Source organism: Pelophylax lessonae (genome assembly GCF_965119305.1).
Source record: "Pelophylax lessonae genome assembly, chromosome: 1".
Classification (NCBI taxonomy): domain Eukaryota; kingdom Metazoa; phylum Chordata; class Amphibia; order Anura; family Ranidae; genus Pelophylax; species Pelophylax lessonae.
The window spans coordinates 283,316,480-283,334,566 of record NC_138768.1 but is presented as its reverse complement, the minus strand read 5'-3'; the positions used below and the strand labels follow the sequence as shown (position 1 = coordinate 283,334,566).

The window sequence follows — 18,087 nt, the reverse complement described above, 5'->3', positions numbered from 1 at the left end:
AGTCACCCCAATCCACTATCAATCCACTGATCAATACTTATTACGCTATATGGAGTTTTGTGGCAGTAGTTTCTTACTAATCATCTACTTTCTACTCCCAGTCTGTCAAAAAATAAATGATTTGGGGCTGAGAACACAGGTTTGAAAAGTGCCCATTAAGAAGGCCTGTATGAGCTAATAGCAGTAATATAATTAATGGGTTTAATTTAGATACGAGTGGGTGTTCTCTTATTTGATTCAAGTTTTCATGTTATAAGTTGCCTTTGTTTTTCATGCACAATGCAATTATAAATCATGTTTGCTTTATCACTCCACCGAAGCATGACTTAAAGTGAACTAATTAAGTGCTGGGCAGTGATGTGATTCCATACTTCCTAATTATGTGCATCGCAATCAAAGACTAATAAAGGTCATTATATTGACAATGTGTTTTGTTTTTATGAAAGGGATAAAGAGCATACACACTGTACATTCGGTTTTAAGCAGCAAATACTGTTGTATAATGCATAGATTGGTGGTGGCTATGGATGTAATGACTTTTCAGCAAATTGGTCAATGATGTTTGGATTAAAACGCAATATGTAAGATAGTATTGTTGTCTATGGCTGGCCTTACTGTACAGTGTCAGGTCATTGTGATATCAGACAGCTCCTTCTAGGGCTAGTGTCAGGGAAAAAGTCCAAGAAGTACTGGCAAATATGCCAATGCCCAATATGTATGCGCTAATTTGCGCGTTTGCATTAGCGAAAGGCAGGCAATGGTGCATTGGCGTACACGACGGAGCATTGGTGTACGCAAAGCGGGCTAATTGCCAGTGTTAACTGGCCTATATAAGGATATCAATAGCTATCATAATTTGCTGGAATATCTTTAGCTTTGTATCCTGTGTTCCTGTGCCTTGTGCTTTTGTTTGATTAACATTTACCAACTCGGCTTACCCCTGACCTGCTCTGGCTTCTCTCCTGACTCTGAACCCAGCTTGCTTCTTGGACCTGATTCTATCTATTCCAGATTGATATCCTGTGTTTGACCCTGGCTTGATCTAGACTATGCTGCTTGCCTCTGCTCCTGACTCACTTGCTGTATTTGACCCCAGGCCTGGCTTCTAACCTTGCTCCTGCTTACTCTTCTGTCAAGATCTGCCAGCACCTTCAGAAAACCATTGGCTGTGACCACCTGCTCTACCTGTGGGTGTCCTCGCATCTGGTCTCATTAGGCAGCTTCACCTGCAGGCAACCCATGCATCTTTGGGCATAGCATCCTCTGTTACCACCTTCAGGGTACTCTGCACTCAACCGCAAGTGAACCCTCTCATCACCTCAGTCTCCAGTCAGGTACGTGACAGCTAGACTGCACAGACTATTTTGTAGCTTCTAACTGTATTGTGTAATGAAAGTATTATATGCACTTCATCCACTAGAAAGGAAGGGTTGGATAATCTAGTACTGTATGTGGAGGATGAATGGTAATGTAAAGTTTGGGAATGCATACTGTATTTATACTCAAGGATGGCATGCCTTCTCAAATGACATAGCAGCTTTGCTGCAGATGTCTCCAGCTTTTTGGACTGGCCATAATTTGCTGCATAAATCATACAGATGACGTTATGCATATCCCATATCAACCTACTTATACTGAAATGGATAATTAATTCCCAGGATCTAATTAGGTTTGACTCCGTGTGATACAATATCTACACATAGTTTGAATTTAAGGAAAAGTTATAGGATACATGCATTTGTCAACTTGGACATTTAAACTATTTACACCTTTTGTAAAAATGTAAACTTCCTTGAAAGAGGATGTAAACAAACAAAGAAAAACCTGTAAGTATGCATTGTATATAAGGTGGTTTATTGAGGAGTAGTTGTATCAGTCTATGTTTGTGCCTGTATGTAAGAATGCATGTGCTGACTTAACCAAGAGAAGCATATGAACAAAGTATTTCTGTATAGACCACAGAGGAAAGAAGGTTAATTTGTCAGCAAAATAACATGTCAGGCTCTATGTAAAGTAAACATAGGTGTTTTATTAATAAATTTATAGGGTATATTAACAACCGTGCAATAAAATCATTGGATAGATACGATCAGTGCAAATACGAGAAACCAGACAAACAAGACATATACATAAACAAAAAGTGACAGAAAACCGGCCGGCATGAGCTTATTGTACTTCAATTAGTATTAATATACAATCAATCGATTAATCAATAGGATTTCTTGAAGGGACTCTTTAAAGTACAATCGTGCGCCAATTTGGATTGGTAGCTGTGTGTGGGTAGACAATGTTATCTGATTTGCTCCAGGGAAGCCACTAATCGTGGTAAATATAAATGAGGTGGTTATGGAAGGTGTGTTGCTGTGGGCAAGTTGATGGTGTGGGATATATCAATAATTTTGTAATTTCCTTGTATGGTGATATATCATTCCATATGGTTATGTGACTTGGTTGGGGATTTTTTGCAGTGATCATGTATTATTGCCTTGATCGCTGATGGTTGTAATACCGTTTTTTCACCCCTAGGTGGTCGGATGTTTGCTCCACAGATATTCAATGAAGGTTAGTTTATATCCAAACGCATATTTCCTTATACCTATTAAGAGCAGCAATATATCTATCTCTCCGGGGACTAAACAATGGTATGACAGTATTGTCCAACACATTGACGGTTAATCACCGTGTCTTCACCCCTATTTGATAGGTTTGCTTTGGTATGGAGGATATTAAGTAGTGTTGGGGACTAGGCAGAGCTATCACAGTATTTACCGCTGACCGCGCTTGTGTATCGGTTCAGTACGGTTCACATGGAGGGTGTTCGCTCTGACGGCGTGAAGCCGTTTCTTCACCCCTATATAACAAGTGCTTGGTTTACCTTTGTTGATAGTCTGTGGAGCAGTGCATCCGCCTTCGTTGTTTGTTGCCAACGTTTTCCATGTGCCGTCCTTTGTTTCCGTTCTCCTGGTCGTTCCGGGCGTCCGATATGTGGTTGGAGTGGTGAGGGGTATGCCGCCGGGCAATGACGTCGACGCGTTTCGCCTTTCTTCCTAAGCATAAGTATGCATTGTATACTAGCTCATTATGAAATCCTTCCCTAGAACTAAGCCCTCCAGCGGCGCCCGCACACCTCTAAGACAGCTGACATCTTCCCCAGGATTTCTTCCGGGTTCGCGGGCTCCGGCGCCGTGAGTAGCTGGAGGCGTAATGACGTCACACCAGCGCATGCGTGTGGGAGCCACCGTTTACAGCATGGGCTCTGAAGGTCCAGCACGGTAGGCCTGATCTTCAGAGCGCTAGCTGCATGCACTCTGAATATCTCCTAAACTGTGCAAGGAGGAGATATTTACAGAATCTACAGGTAAGCCTTATTATAAGTTTACCTGTAGTTACAATTAAAAATTATACTTTGTTTCTTCTTTAGAGTATAACTAAAAGCAAAACTTTTTTTTCGTTTTGGATAGAGTGCAGAGGCATCAGAACGCTTGACAGTTTTTTTTACTTTCTGTGCCCCCATTATGGAGATTCACTATCTCTATTTTTCCTGTTTACCATTATCATTAAAAGTGAAAGTAAAAGTAAAAAAAATCCCAAAGTTTGAGTTGTCCCCAGAAAAGTATTAGAGGGGAAATTTTCCAAAGGAGACACTAGTTCTGGTGATCTGGGAGTCCCCAAGGAATTCCCTTAACCACTTCTGGATCAGAAGGTTTTACCCCCTTAAAGCAGAGTTCCACCCATTTTTTGAAGGTCCAATTACTCTTATGCCCGCCCTGAATGCTGTAATAAATGGCAATTTTTTTTTTTTTTTTTTTTTTATTTGTACATACCTTTTATAACTTTTCTTCTGCAGCACTCCCGGCTGCCGCTGCCTAGGGGATTACGTTACTAGGCGATTTGCAAGGACTCCTGGGATAGCAGCGTCATGTATCCCAGGAGTCCTTACGAATCGCCTAGTGACGAAATCTCGCGTTATTTCAGGACCAGAAATTATGCTAACGGGAGGATCGGGATGTCCTGATTGACAGGTTGCTGTAGCAATAGGTTGGGAACTTCCGCCGATGCCACCATTGTTATGGCAACCTGTCAGGAAGACAGAAAGCCGCTCAGTGTGCAGGCACGAGATCAGGAGGTGCATGCTGGGTAGCCAGCTGCACTGAAATTGAAAGAAGAGGGCTTCAGATGCCCACAGATGACATGGAATCTGCCTGCTTCCAAGATCTGTTTAGTCTTTGAATATTTTAGCACAAAGTACAGGGACTACACATAGGAAATGTTCTAGATGTTGCTATATATATATATAAAAAAGTAAAGAGGAGTGTTTAAAAAAAAAAAGTATTTGGGGGACTGGTAATCCGCTTCAATGTCCAGGCCATTTTTTGCAATACGGCACTGCGTTACTTTAACTGACAATTGCGAGGTTGTGTGACGCGGTACTCAAAAAAAACCTCTGCGATTTTTCTTTTTTTGCGCTATATACAAAAAAAGAGTGACGATTCTGAAAAGAAAAAAAACATTTCTTACTTTCTACTATAAAAACACAGCCAATAAAATGTTTTCATCATTTTATACCAATATATATTCGGTCACATATGTTTGGTAAAAAAAATCCCAATAAGTCTATATTGATGTGTTTGTGCAAAAGGTATCACGTCTACAAACTAGGGGATAGATTTATGGCATTTTTATTTATTTATTTTTCTAGTAATGGCGTCGATCAGCGATTTTTAGCAGGACTGCGACATTGCGGCAGACAGATCAGACACCTAACTGACACTTTTGAGGGTACTAGTGAAATTACTACAGTAATCAGCGCTAAAAATATGCACTGTTACTGTACTGGTGACACTAGCAGAGAAGGGGTTAACACCAGGGGCAATCAAAGGGTTAAGTGTGTCCCTAGGGGGTGCCTTTTAACTGTGTGGGAGATGGACTCACTAGATGAACATAGAGATCTGTGTTCCTGAATAGTAGGAACACAGGATCCCTGTGTTCATCTGTGACAAACCTGCAAGTTGGCCTTGTTTACATAGGCAGACTGCCATTCTGTCTCTATGGGGAGCGATCGCAGTTGGCCAGCGGAAATTGCATCTGCCAGACCCGCTGACTTACTGCCCCTCTGGCTAGTCAGGTGGCACCCCCGCGCAGGTATGTCGTTTCGCGTAATAGACTCTACTTGCCGCAGTATATGTGTGGGGGCTTGTTGGCAAGTGGTTAATTTACAGGTATTTCCTACTTACTTCCTGTCTGACTATAGGACAGGAAGTAAGGAGAAATCCCTGCAATGGGACACGGATAGAGAAAAAAAATCTGACAGGAGTTATAACCCTTCCTTGCTTTATGCAAAATGAAAAAAAAAAAGTTTTGCCTAAAGTTCTACTTTAAATAAAAGAAGAAAAAGATTAAAAAAAATGATTATAAATGAGCAAATAACAAACTGTGAATTGGATGCTAAAAAAGCCTAACTCGCAGCACATGCTGCAATACTCACTTTAAGTCTTGAGCTGTCTCCTACAGTAATTTATTTTTGCCACAGGATGTGCTCAGTCTTCTGGTTTTAATAACAAAATCATCAATCAACACGGAAGACTGTGAGCACAAGGTGTTATAGGCTCTGCCTATTTGATTTTTCTTTTTTGCAATATGATGCATTCTCTATAACATTGTTTAGAATGAGTGGCAGTTAAAGCGGTAGTATACCCATTTTGTGACTTTTACCTACAGGTAAGCCTATAATAAGGCTTACCTGTAGGTACAATTAATATCTCCTAAACCTGCACGGTTTAGGAGATATTTGCACTGCATGCAGCCGCTGACGCGTGCGGCGCATGCGCTCTGAAGGTCTGGCGGACCTTCAGAGTTCCTTGCCGGGAAGTTGCCGGAAAGTTAATCCCCCGCACGCATGCGCGGGAGTAACGTCATCACGGCTCTGGCCACTCACAGCACCGGAGCCGCCAAACCCTCAAGAGACGCCGAGGGATCATGTCCGCTCCCACAGTGGTGTCCGGGGGTCCATGTCGATGCTTCGTTTTAAGGTAAGTTTTTCATAATTAGCTAGTATGTGATGCATACTAGCTCATTATGCCTTTGTGTTGCAGGGGGGTTTTTTTTGTTTTTTTTTTTTTGAGTATACTACCGCTTTAAGGCATTCCTTGCAATAGGAGTTTTATTTTTGGTGAGACATTCCTTTGGATTTATCACTTTTGAAAAGTAATGTAGTGTGTCTAGATATTGTAACCATTCACACCTATGCTTTCGTGTTGTGGTAGCGTGAACTGGACATTCCATTTTTCTTTTAAAACACAATAAACTATATAAATAAACTGATGTGGAGCATAACATAAAAAATAATGTGATTTCAACTTGAAATGCAGCAAAATTATTGCAAAATTAATCTTTAAAGCTTTCCTAAATACAACACTAGGATTGCTCAGAAAGTTATATTAAAAGCTGACTCTCCTTTTCAGAAATTATTTTCTTAAGTTTCTACAAACTGCAAAAAAATTTGTAAAAATCCTTGCAATGTACGCTGTCTACAGTTTACCCAAAGAAGATTTTTTTTTTTCTTAACAAAACTGGAGTTAAACCTTGGGGATGCTGACATGGCATAGTGCAGACAATGGCCACAGGGGGTCCTACACTGAATACTGGCAAGGGAGTCTTATCATTGTAAAAGTGTAAAACCACAATATATGTAAATAAAGGGGTATGTTTATGAAGGTTTCACCTAAGAAATTTGTCCAGTGAAAATTAAATTTGTCAAAATGAGATTTGACGATATTCTCCCAGATTTTTCTATCTGAATACAGCCTACATATTATACAACATTTGCGGGATCAATATCATTTGATCAAACCTTGCCATTGTGAATCTTGATAGTATGAGCACAGGCATTTTTTTTTTTTGCTAAATTTTGTTAAATAACAGGAATCCATTCATTCATCCACTGACAAATGCTGTTCATGGTATTGAAATTGTTTATAAACACACTTTCAACCCTTTGCATAGCAAATTTTGGCAGAATATCTTTTTTTTTATATAATTCTGAAAAAAATTGAAATAAAATTTTAAAAAATGCATAAGCCAAAACGGCGTAAAATGTATCTCTAGACAAAAAATGGGCAAATGTCAGGCAAGCATTCCCATTCAATTAATTACTGTACAATGAATCACAAATGTCACCTGCCCAATTAAGCATTTAAAATAAAGACAAAATATACATTATTTTATATATACTGAACCTACCCCAACAAAAAGTACACATTTGTTATACATCCATTGCTGTGAATAAGCAGCCCATTTAAAATAAATGGTGGCCCCCCCCTTTCTTGTTCCTACCATTGGATCTTACCTATTGACAGTATGATCCCATTGGGGTCAATAGGTAATACTGTTCCTATATATGTTTAAATTGATTCGACATCAACCTGTATTTGTTGGAATACTTATTAAGCCAATGTTTCCATATGCAATCTATGTATGTTTAAAGTGGAGTTCCACCCATTTTAGTGACTTTAGATCTATGTAATCCCCTTTAAAACGACTTTTACCAATCGAAAGTTTTTTTTTTTTTTTTTTTGCGAATCGCCGAATGACGTAATGGCCGACCGGACCCGGAAGTGAGAAGAGGATAAATAAAGCTGAAAATAAGGTATTTACTAGCAAAAAAAAACTTTCCATTGGTAAAAGTCGTTTTAAAGGGGATTACATACATCTATGTGATCCAATTTATTAAAAATGGGTGGAACTCCACTTTAACATTCTTGAAGTCATTTGGAATGCAATGAAATATTTGTTATACTTTAATAAATTTTTTTTAGAGTGAACAAAAAATAAAATAAATAAATGGTGGGCAGTGCATTTAATTGTGTGACATACCGCACATTAACGAGTGTGTGGTAATGCACTGCAATGCATTAGCACAATCTACGTAGGCCCCTCGGTAAACCAAAAATGTAAATGTAGCCCTTTTTCCCATATTTCCCCTGTTAACAGCTCACTCCTTCTTCCAGTCGATGCGATAAAACACAGAAAAGTAATCACATGCTTGTCTGTTTAAAAGCGCAGTGTCATGTGACTTTAAATGTATAGTGCTTTGAAGAACACCAAGATATAGGCAGCTCAGTGGTCTATGTCATATACAATGCTGGCTGAGCTCTACAAATCAAAGTGTGACAAGAGTTGATGTCAAATACAGCGAAGAAAATCAAAGTCCTCCAGCCATTCATCACTAAGCCTGCTTAAACTGTCAAAAATGGACTTCTTTTCTTACCTCTCTCTCCTTTAGCTTCATGGCGAGAACTAACTGATGCCTGTGGTTGGTAAGAGCCTCCCGAAAATTTCCTTTGGAAAAGAATGCAGATCCTAGATTCCCATAGGCACGGCACTCTCCTGTCTGGTCACCTGGAATGCATCAATACAATACACATTAAAACTTGGCCAATATTGTTAATGCCCACTATAGTGTTCATTCTCTCTTTGAACTCAATGAGCTAGCTGTATCTAAATAGACATTGCACAACACAGACAAGTAGTACTGCAGCTGCTGTTACATAGTGACAGAAAAAGCTGGTGACATAATAGCAATCTCATTGTATTTGCAGCAAATAGCAACGTAACAGGTGGATGATGTTTTAGAGGCTTCATGCAGTAATAATAGCCACGTAGTCTCCATATGTTTCATAATTAGTCGTATGTTAGCTTGCATATGAGAAACATTAAACCATACACAAAAGCCAGTGTGACGCGATACCAGTAATGCTTGAGCTGAACAAGAGAGCGGATCTATTGAACGCTATTCCAAAAAGATGAACTGTTATTACAAAGAAAATTATTGTATCACCTAGTAATAATTAAATGATTCTGTACCAATGCAGATCTGGATCTTTCTCTATTTTATGCCTCCAATTAAAAAGGAACATTTTCCAGAGTAGCATGGAAGCTGCCATCACTGACCCCAGCAATGGTAGCTTACACATTTCTCTCAAGAAAGGTTTACATTATATTTAAAATGATTGTAAAGTCTCGTTTTTTTTTTTTTTTTTCTAATAAAATAACAAACATTTCATACTTACATGTCTTCTGTGTAATGGTTTTGCAGAGAGCAGCCCAGATCCCCCTCTTCTCCGGTCCCTGGCTGGAGCTCCTGGCCCCTCCATCCTGTTGAGTGCCTCCACAGCAAGCAGCTTGCTATGGGGGAACCCGAGCCAAGTCACCGCTCCCTGTGTCCATTCAGACACGGAGCTGATGTTGGGCCCCACCCACTCTCTCTCTGCTGATTGGCTAACTGAGTTTGATTGACAGCAGCGGGAGCCAATTGAAGAGACAAGAACTCACTGCTCAAGGTGGTGTGATTGCCTGATGACTCACACCGGTGCATGCCCCGGCTCGCCTCCGTAAAAACTTGATAAAGGAAAAGGAATTGGCAGCACTCCAGGTTGAGTCAAAATCCAAATTTATTGACTGGACATCCAAATATGACAATCGTGACAAGGTAGAGCCAATGCTGACGCTGCTATGTCTCAGCCAATCAGGAGAGAGAGCCCTGGGCGGCTGAGGCACTCGTGGACCTCACTAGATAGAGAGGGGGCTCAGGTAAGTATTAGGGGGCTGAGGGGGGCTGCTACACACAGAAAGCTATTTATCTTAATACATAGAATGCATTAGGATAAGAAACCTTCTGACTTTACAACCCCATATGGATAATATGGATAATATTTTCGGTCGTTAAAGCAGAACTTCACTCTCCCAAGGAACATTGATTATTTTTAATCCTCATGCTACTAGAATTAGTAAATAGTCAGGAAAGTATATCAGATTTACTTGTTTTAAACCTTTTTTTTTTTTCAGTTTCTTCCTTGTTGCTTGCTGAGGCAAACTATGTCATACATCCCAGGAGTCTTCAGGATGGGGGGGGTTTCTCAGCTTAGCACTCTCTACTGCATGCATGCCTGGGCTAAGGGCAGATGAAATCCAAAAATGCTACATAAATCATTTGCCATTACTCAAGGTGGCTACAGCCAGAAATGCTAGGTGGTTATTTTCCCAAAGGGATTTTACAACAAAGTAAAGCAGAGAGGCATAGATAGATGTGGAGTTTGCTTTGAATATTAAAAATGAATTAAATAGTGTTTTTGGTTTGCGTTGCTCAGATGCAATGAAGATTCACTTTAAGACACTAGTGTGATAAAATGTGTTTGCTGGCAGTTAAGCAAGTTGCCGATCAATTACCTACTTGGTAAACCTATTTCCAGCTGCAATTTACATACAGGTCCTACATGCAAGTGACATAGGATGACTGCACACAAATTCGGGCTAGTGCAGAGTCTCAAATGTGTACCCACAGAGTCCCACCAGAAGCACACTTCTAGATTTCCTTTACTTCCTCCAGCTTTCAGCTGCAGCTCTCCTATCTTGGGTCTCACATGGAAAGAATGTGTACCTGTATTGATCGGTAAAGAAATAAGCTGCAAGGTTGGGAAAGGCATGGGCTAATATTTGGAAAATATCTGGAATTACACACCTAGGTTCCAGAACTTTCCCTGGGCTCATGGAAAGGACTTTGTGCCAGTATGAAGGCTTGTGAAAAATGTTTTGGAGCTGCAGTTAGTTAGGCATAAGAAAAGTGGACTGAAAGCCTTCATAAAAGCTTATACCACGTTTCCACCACATACTCTAGAAGGTGGTATATACTCATAGAAGACCTGTTTACGGGAGTCATTATCACGTAAGCACAATTATATTCTATATTGCAACTGAGTCTTCTATGACTATATACCACTTTCTGGACTCTTCTTGTGGCAAGCCCTTCATTGCAGAATTCTGCTCCTTCCATGCGGTCATATAATGTGGTGGTATATATTGTGGTGTTGATGATTCAATGGTTAAGGATTGTTTTGTCCTTGACTCACCCATTCGCTTAGTGTGGCTACTATTTGATGTCTTAAAGGGCGTGTTTTGTGAAAAAACAGCATTGTCTTTTTTAAGTGGTGGTGGATGTGATTTTCTACACAAGTTATTCACTTTTGATACATCTTTTTTAGATTATTAAATAAAGTTTACGTTTTGTTATACAATATTTTGGTTTATGCCGCTTAGTCTCTGAAGGTAACCACGGCCATAGGGAGTGGACCTCCACAACTTTCTTCATCATATTACATTCAGGATCTTTCCCAAAGGAGGAAAAAGATATGGAAGCTGCTCTAGCTGACTTGTCCCCTTTCATTTTCCATACTTGCAATGTATGAAATCACTATAAGTGTCATAAAGCATATTGTTTGCTGTAAAACATGTTCATGTTAAGGATTTAAATGCAAAATATTTCATTAAGTAGAGTTGTAAACTGTTACTTTATTCCCCCAATTCTCTCTCTCTATGGTTATAGATAAGCTTAGTGCCCCTGTTCATAGTCAATATATGACCTGTTTAATATGCCTAATAAGTTTAAGTCTGTTTCAATAGGAACTTTTGCTAGTATGTATTTTCCAAATCACCATCATCTAGTGTCTTTGGCTAGCTTAAACCAATAAAATGTCTTTAACATAACATTTTATAGTTACATAGTTACATAGTTACATAGTAGGTGAGGTTGAATAAGGACAATAGTCCATCCAGTTCAACCTGTGTAGGTGTGTGTGGCTGTAATCATCTCGCATACCCCTGAATGTTCTGATCCTTGAGATGTACGTCTAGTAGTCTTTTGAAAGCCACCATACTACCTGCAGAAACCACCTCTTGTGGTAGAGAATTCCACAGTCTTGTAGCCCTAACAGTAAAGGAGCCCCCACGTTGCCTGAGGTTAAAATGCTTCTCCTCTAATCACATTGTATGCCCCCGAGTCCTCATGCAATCCCTTCGACTGAACAGCCTTTTTTCTAAGCCTAGATCCCCATTGAGATATTTAAAAATTGCTATCATGTCCCCCCTCAGGCGTTTCTTCTCCAGGGAGAATAAATCAAGCGATTGCAGACGCTCCTCATAACCAAGGTCCTCCAATCCCCTAATTAGTTTAGTTGCCCTTCTCTGGACCCTCTCCAGTTCCTACACATCCCTTCTGAGGACTGGTGACCAGAACTGGACAGAATACTCCAGATGAGGTCGAACCAGAGTTTTATAAAGTGGAAGGATTATGGTCTTATCTCTGGAATACATCCCTTTCTTTATGCATGCTAATATTCTGCTAGCCTTGGCAGCTGCCGCTTGACATTGCATGCTGTTGCCTAATCTATCATCAACCAAGACTCCCAGATCCTTCTCCATTTTTGATTCTCCCAAGGGTTCCCCTCCTAACGTGTATTGTGCTTTTATGTTTCTAGTCCCCAAGTGCAGAACCTTACATTTCTCCACGTTAAACCTCATTTGCCATGTCGTTGCCCATTCCGTTATTTTGTCCAGGTCATTCTGTAGGATATCTGCTTCATGCTGTGCTGTTATTGCCCTGCCTAATTTTGTGTCATCTGCAAAAACTGATATTGAACTACTGATCCCGTCCTCAATGCTGTTTATGAATAAATTGAACAAGGTTGGTCCTAGGACTGAGCCTTGGGGGACCCCGCTTACTACCTCAGACCAGTCTGAGTATGCGCTGTTTATTACCACCCTTTGGACACGCCCTTTTAGCCAGTTCCGTATCCAAGAGCAAACCCTGCTGTCGATACCTGCAGACCTTATTTTATAAATTAAGCGCTTATGGGGAACTGTATCAAACGCCTTAGCAAAATCTAGGTACACCACATCCACTGGTCTGCCCCTATCTAGCTCACAGCTCACCTCCTCGTAGAATGTTAAGAGATTGGTTTGACAAGAACGCCCATTTGTAAACCCGTGCTGGTTACTACTGATGATGCTGTTGTCCTTAGCAAACTCTATGATATAGTCCCTTATCATCCCCTCCAGAAGTTTACATACTACTGATGTCAGACTGACAGGCCTATAATTTCCCGGTATATGCCTCTGACCCTTTTTGAATATCGGAATCACGTTTGCTTTCCTCCACTCCCCTGGTACATCTCCTGTCCTAATACTTTCCGCAAAGATCAGGAACAGTGGTCTGGATATAACCTTACTGAGTTCCTTGAGTACTCTCGGGTGAACGCCATCCGGGCCTGGTGATTTGTTTGTGTTAAGTTTATCCAGCCTTTCCCTGATTTCACCCTCTGTTAGCCATAGTGGCAAGTCCTGTGTATTACTACTAACCATACAGTCATGGTCAGTGTACCCCTCCGTTTCCTGTGTAAAGATTGACGAGAAAAAAGCATTCAACACGGTTGCTTTTTCAGTGTCCTCTGTAACCATCCTCCCATCATCGTTAATTATGTGTGCAATATGCTCTGCCCTAGTTTTTTTGCTGTTGATATACTTAAAGAATTTCTTTGGGTTTTTTTTTACTATCCTCCGCTATTTGTCTCTCAAAGTCTATTTTAGCCATCTTGATTTCGTGTTTACACTTCCTATTTGCCTCCTTGTATTGGTCGAAAGCCAATACTGTGCCCTCTGATTTATATTTCCTGAAGGCCAATTTTTTTCCCCTAATAAGTTTTTTAACGCTCCGGTTTAGCCAGCCAGGTTTGGCTTTGTCCCTTCTAAATGTATTTCCCATAGGAATGCACTGCAAGATGCCTTTGCTTAATATGTTCCTAAAGCATTCCCATTTTTCCTCTGTGGTCAGGGATCCCAAGGTTCGGTCCCAGTTTACCCTTTCCATCAACGAGTACATTTTTGGAAAGTCTGCCCTTCTGAAGTTAAGGGTTCTTATGTTCCCCACTTGCCTTGCTATATTTTTATTTACGCTAAATGTGATCATCCTGTGATCGCTAGAGCCCAGGTTGTCCTGGACTCCTACCTCCGAGATTAGGTCTGGGTCATTAGTGATCAATAGATCCAGGATTGCATTTTCTCTAGTAGGAGAATCCACCAACTGTGACATGTAGTTGTCCTGTAAGGTTTCCGTGAATAGACTGACCTTCTGTGAGTGTGTAGTCCCCTCTCCCCAGTCAATGTCGGGATAATTGAAGTCCCCCAATATGATGACTGATCCTAGCTTTGCCACTTTACCCAAAAGTGCTAAAAATTCCTGCTCTACCTCCTCCCCTTGTTTAGGTGGCCTATAGCAAACCCCACAATTACTTTTCCCTTTTCTCCTTCCCTATGGAGTTCTACCCATACGGATTCTAACTCCATACTCGTCCCTTCCGTAATGTCACTCCTCTCAATCACCTTTACATTATTCTTGACGTAGAGACATACTCCTCCCCCTCTTTTTCCTACCCTGTCCTTCCGGTACACTGAATACCCTTGGATATTTGCCAGCCAGTCATGTGAGGGGTCGAACCAAGTCTCCGTTATTCCCACTAGGTCTATGTCCTCCTCATGTACTAACATTTCCAACTCATCCATTTTATTAGCTAGGCTCCTGGCATTAGCATATACCCGTCTTAGTTTTACGGAAGTTAAACGTGATTGGTGGTCATGTTTATTCCTGTTACCTGTAGTTACCTTGTACTACATTTTACTTTGTTCAATCTAAATTATAATTTTTGATTCATGCAAATTGTCTATATGTCTTAACTTGAATATTTCAGAAACCACAGGTTAGACAATTTATTTGCTGTACTATTGAAAGAATTGGCTTGTATCTTATATGTGTGTATATCAGCAAATATTTTCCAGTATATATTTTTAAATAAAGTATAGGTTTACAGACCCTCAGATAAATAACCATTATATTTACAAAACCTGTTATCTTTTTAACAGTAACTCACAAAAAAAAAAAAAAAAAAATGTAACTGTTTTCTTAATTATACTGATGCTGCGGGGTTAATTTAATGCCCATTCACACAAACGCGACTTGTCAGGCGACTGGTCAGCCTGACAAGTCGCGGTCCATGCAGTGCTATGGGAACCGTTCTAATTGGAGCGACTCAAGTCGCTCCGACTTAGAAAATAGTTCCTGTACTACTTCGGGGCAACATCGGAGCGATTTGCATTGACATTCATTATATGAAGTCCGTGCAAGTCGCGCCGAAGTCACAGGTCGCCCCCGAAGTTGTGCCCCGGTAGTGGGAACCGGCACTTACTAAAACTGGAGAGTGCAAAATCTGGTGCAGCTGTGCATGGTAGCCAATCAGCTTCTAACTTCAGCTTGTTGAATTAAGCTTTGAAAAAAAAAATGGAAGCTGATTGGTTACTATGCAGAGCTGCACCAGACTTTGCACTCTCCAGTTTTAGTAAAGCAACCCCTAGGCATTTAACAGCTTCATAAAAATATTCCTTTGTTGCTAGGTATTTCTTTTAGCACCATATGGTGACATAGTGGATTCAAACAAATGAATGCTTTTACGCAGTTTTTTTTTTTTTTTCCTAATAAAAAACAATTCTAGAAGCTAAAAAAAAAGAAAAAGGTATGCAAAGAGGAAGTTCTGTATAGCAAATAATCCGATCTTGGAATATTTATTTATTTATGTTTAATGGTGTGGAAAAGGGAATAGAATCAAACACAGTGCTGGATGTTATATGCAATCTAGGTAACTATGAAGAATTTAATAAAAATGTGATACAATAGGAAATATAAAATTCATGCAAACCCTTTGAAAGTGCTAAAGTATCCAAAAAGAGAATGAGTAATTATGCGGATTTGCCAGAGTGTATTGCTGAGAAAAGCAAATCTTAGAGATTTTCTGACGCAGAGTCACTCTTACTGATTTTAGCATGAGTAGTTTTATAGACTCCAGACGGGTCTCTCTGACAGACGTCAGCACTAACCCATTAAATTGCCATTTAATGGCTACAAACAGCCAAATTGCACTGCCTTGGGTCACTGGAGGTTGACATCTCCGCCATGCACGTTTGTAATACATGGCTTGTAAAATATATTTACATAGCCACATAGCAGAAAGGTGGGATGGAAGAGGTTACTAAATGGTGGTAAAGCCTCCCTCAAAAATGTAAAAATCTATCCTGAGAAATGGCAAGTCTTGTAAAACAGGAGGCTGTGATTTAATGACTTTGGTGCGTGCAGAGAGGAGTTTTTGCTAATAAATTGACCAATGACATGTTGTCTAATAAATGACACCTTTGTATTTACAGACATATTAAACAAAGGTACCAAAGAATTCTGAAACATTTCACCTACACTAAATGTATCATGTAAATAAATATAGTGTATGCAGAGTTGTGTTTTCTAGCAGCCATGGTGAATTTCTTTTCACTTTTGTCAGTTTTTGTTTCTTGCAGAGCATTGCATGATCTTAATAACATCACCTGACAGCCATTCTGTTCTGAAGTCTTCAGAGTACCATATCAATGATGGATACAGAGAGTCCTATACAGTATGGTTTGTCAGCTGGCCAACCCATGGTGAGGGTTGACCCTAGCTTTGGCAAAATAGGAATGCAATGTTCTGGAACAGTTTTTTGAGCCATTATTCTTGGTAGTGGGTATCCCTTTTCTCTCCTCCCAGGACTAGGCCTACAGGGTACTGTCCCTCTCTTTAAGGCTGGCCCTGTGGGTCTGAGAAGATATTTGTTTCTGAGCTAGAGTTAATACTGGAACAGAGTTACACCCAAACATTTTGTTATTTGGGGTTATGCCGACTAGAAGAAGCTCTGTGCAATGCGTTGACCCACCCAATGACTCCTAGTCAGGGAGCTGCAGGTGCCTCATGTGAGTTTTTGGGGGTTTCCACCTTCTTTGTCCTCCTGTTCTACCTTATAATAAGTTCAAGTAGATCTGAAATTAATATGTTCTTTCCTGCTGACTCCCATTATCTCTTCAGCTGGCCATGTGCATGATTGTGCTGACACCTGTCTTTCCCTTATGCAAGTTTGATGCTGTTGGCTAGGGTGTGATGCTGTTGGATGGCCATATGCATGATTGTGCTGACACCTGTCTTCCCTTATGCAAGTTTGATGCTGTTGGCTAGGGTGTGATGCTGTTGGATGGCCATATGCATGATTGTGCTGACACCTGTCTTTCCCTTATGGAAGTTTGATGCTGTTGGCTAGGGTGTGATGCTGTTGGATGGCCATATGCATGATTGTGCTGACACCTGTCTTTCCCTTATGGAAGTTTGATGCTGTTGGCTAGGGTTTAATGCTGTTGGCTGACCATGTGCATGATTGTGCTGACACCTGTCTTTCCCTAATGCAAGTTTGATGCTGTTGGCTAGGGTTTCTCAGATTTGGTTATCCAAATCTGTATGGCCAAATCATTTAAAGCTAAACTCCAGGCAGTTAAAAAAAAAAAACGATTGAGGGAGAACAGCAGAAAGAACCAATAACCTTTGCTGCAGTCCTCATGTGTAAACAAGGAACACACTGACAGGAGGAACGAGCAGAGAGGCAAAGATGAACTCATCATTCTGCTGCTTCTCCTTTACTGTCCAATCACAGGCTGGAGCAGGGAAACTTAGTCTCCAGGCTGGTTACTCTGTCTGGCAAGCCTGTGTAAATCTCAGAAATTAAGATATACAAATTATTTGGCAAGTAAAAAGGTTCTGATATATACATATATATATATATATATATATATATATATATATATATATATATATATATATATATATACTCATGGTCGGTTCATTCTCATGTGATAGTGTCTTGAGAAAGATGGACAGAGTTTCATTTATACGTAAAGAAAATGCTGCTGTTTTGATCTACCTCCTCTGCAAGACCCGGCCATGAGTGCTTCTATACCAGCTTTAAAGATGTATTCTAATAATTCTAGATCAACATAAATGCAAACCAATATTTGGATGTACCTAGTGTCTTTGCTACGTCCAAGTCCTGTTGCATATATCCCGTGCTCTTCTCTGTGTTTCCAAGAGACCAGTAAGCACTGCTTAGGGCAGAAAACACAGAGCCCCTCAGTTTTAGACTGCAAGTCCCAATTTTCAGTGCAGCTTCTAGCACAACCACTGAAGCACCATGATGTCCTGCAGTTAAAAGTTCTTGACCAATCACTGACACTACCACAAATGGGCTCTTGTCCAGTTTCATCTTCTGAAGTTGTTGGTAAGTAGGTTCCAAAGATTCTGATAAAACAAAAGAAGCAAACAACAGTCAATAATGATAGATACACATGGCATCTTTAAAAAAA

At 40.2% G+C, this 18,087-nt stretch overlaps 1 protein-coding gene across 3 annotated transcripts in view; it reads right to left on the bottom strand.

Moving 5' to 3' along the window:
• TTC28 (tetratricopeptide repeat domain 28) overlaps nucleotides 1-18,087 on the bottom strand; it is an 866,848-nt gene that overhangs the window by 424,766 nt on the left and 423,995 nt on the right. For all 3 annotated transcript variants that reach the window (XM_082244143.1, XM_082244144.1, XM_082244145.1), the window contains 2 exons: nucleotides 17,750-18,022; nucleotides 8,267-8,397 (listed from right to left, as the gene is read on the bottom strand). In XM_082244143.1, coding sequence (XP_082100269.1) covers nucleotides 8,267-8,397; nucleotides 17,750-18,022 — 404 coding nt within the window. The remainder of the gene's footprint in view (nucleotides 1-8,266; nucleotides 8,398-17,749; nucleotides 18,023-18,087) is intronic.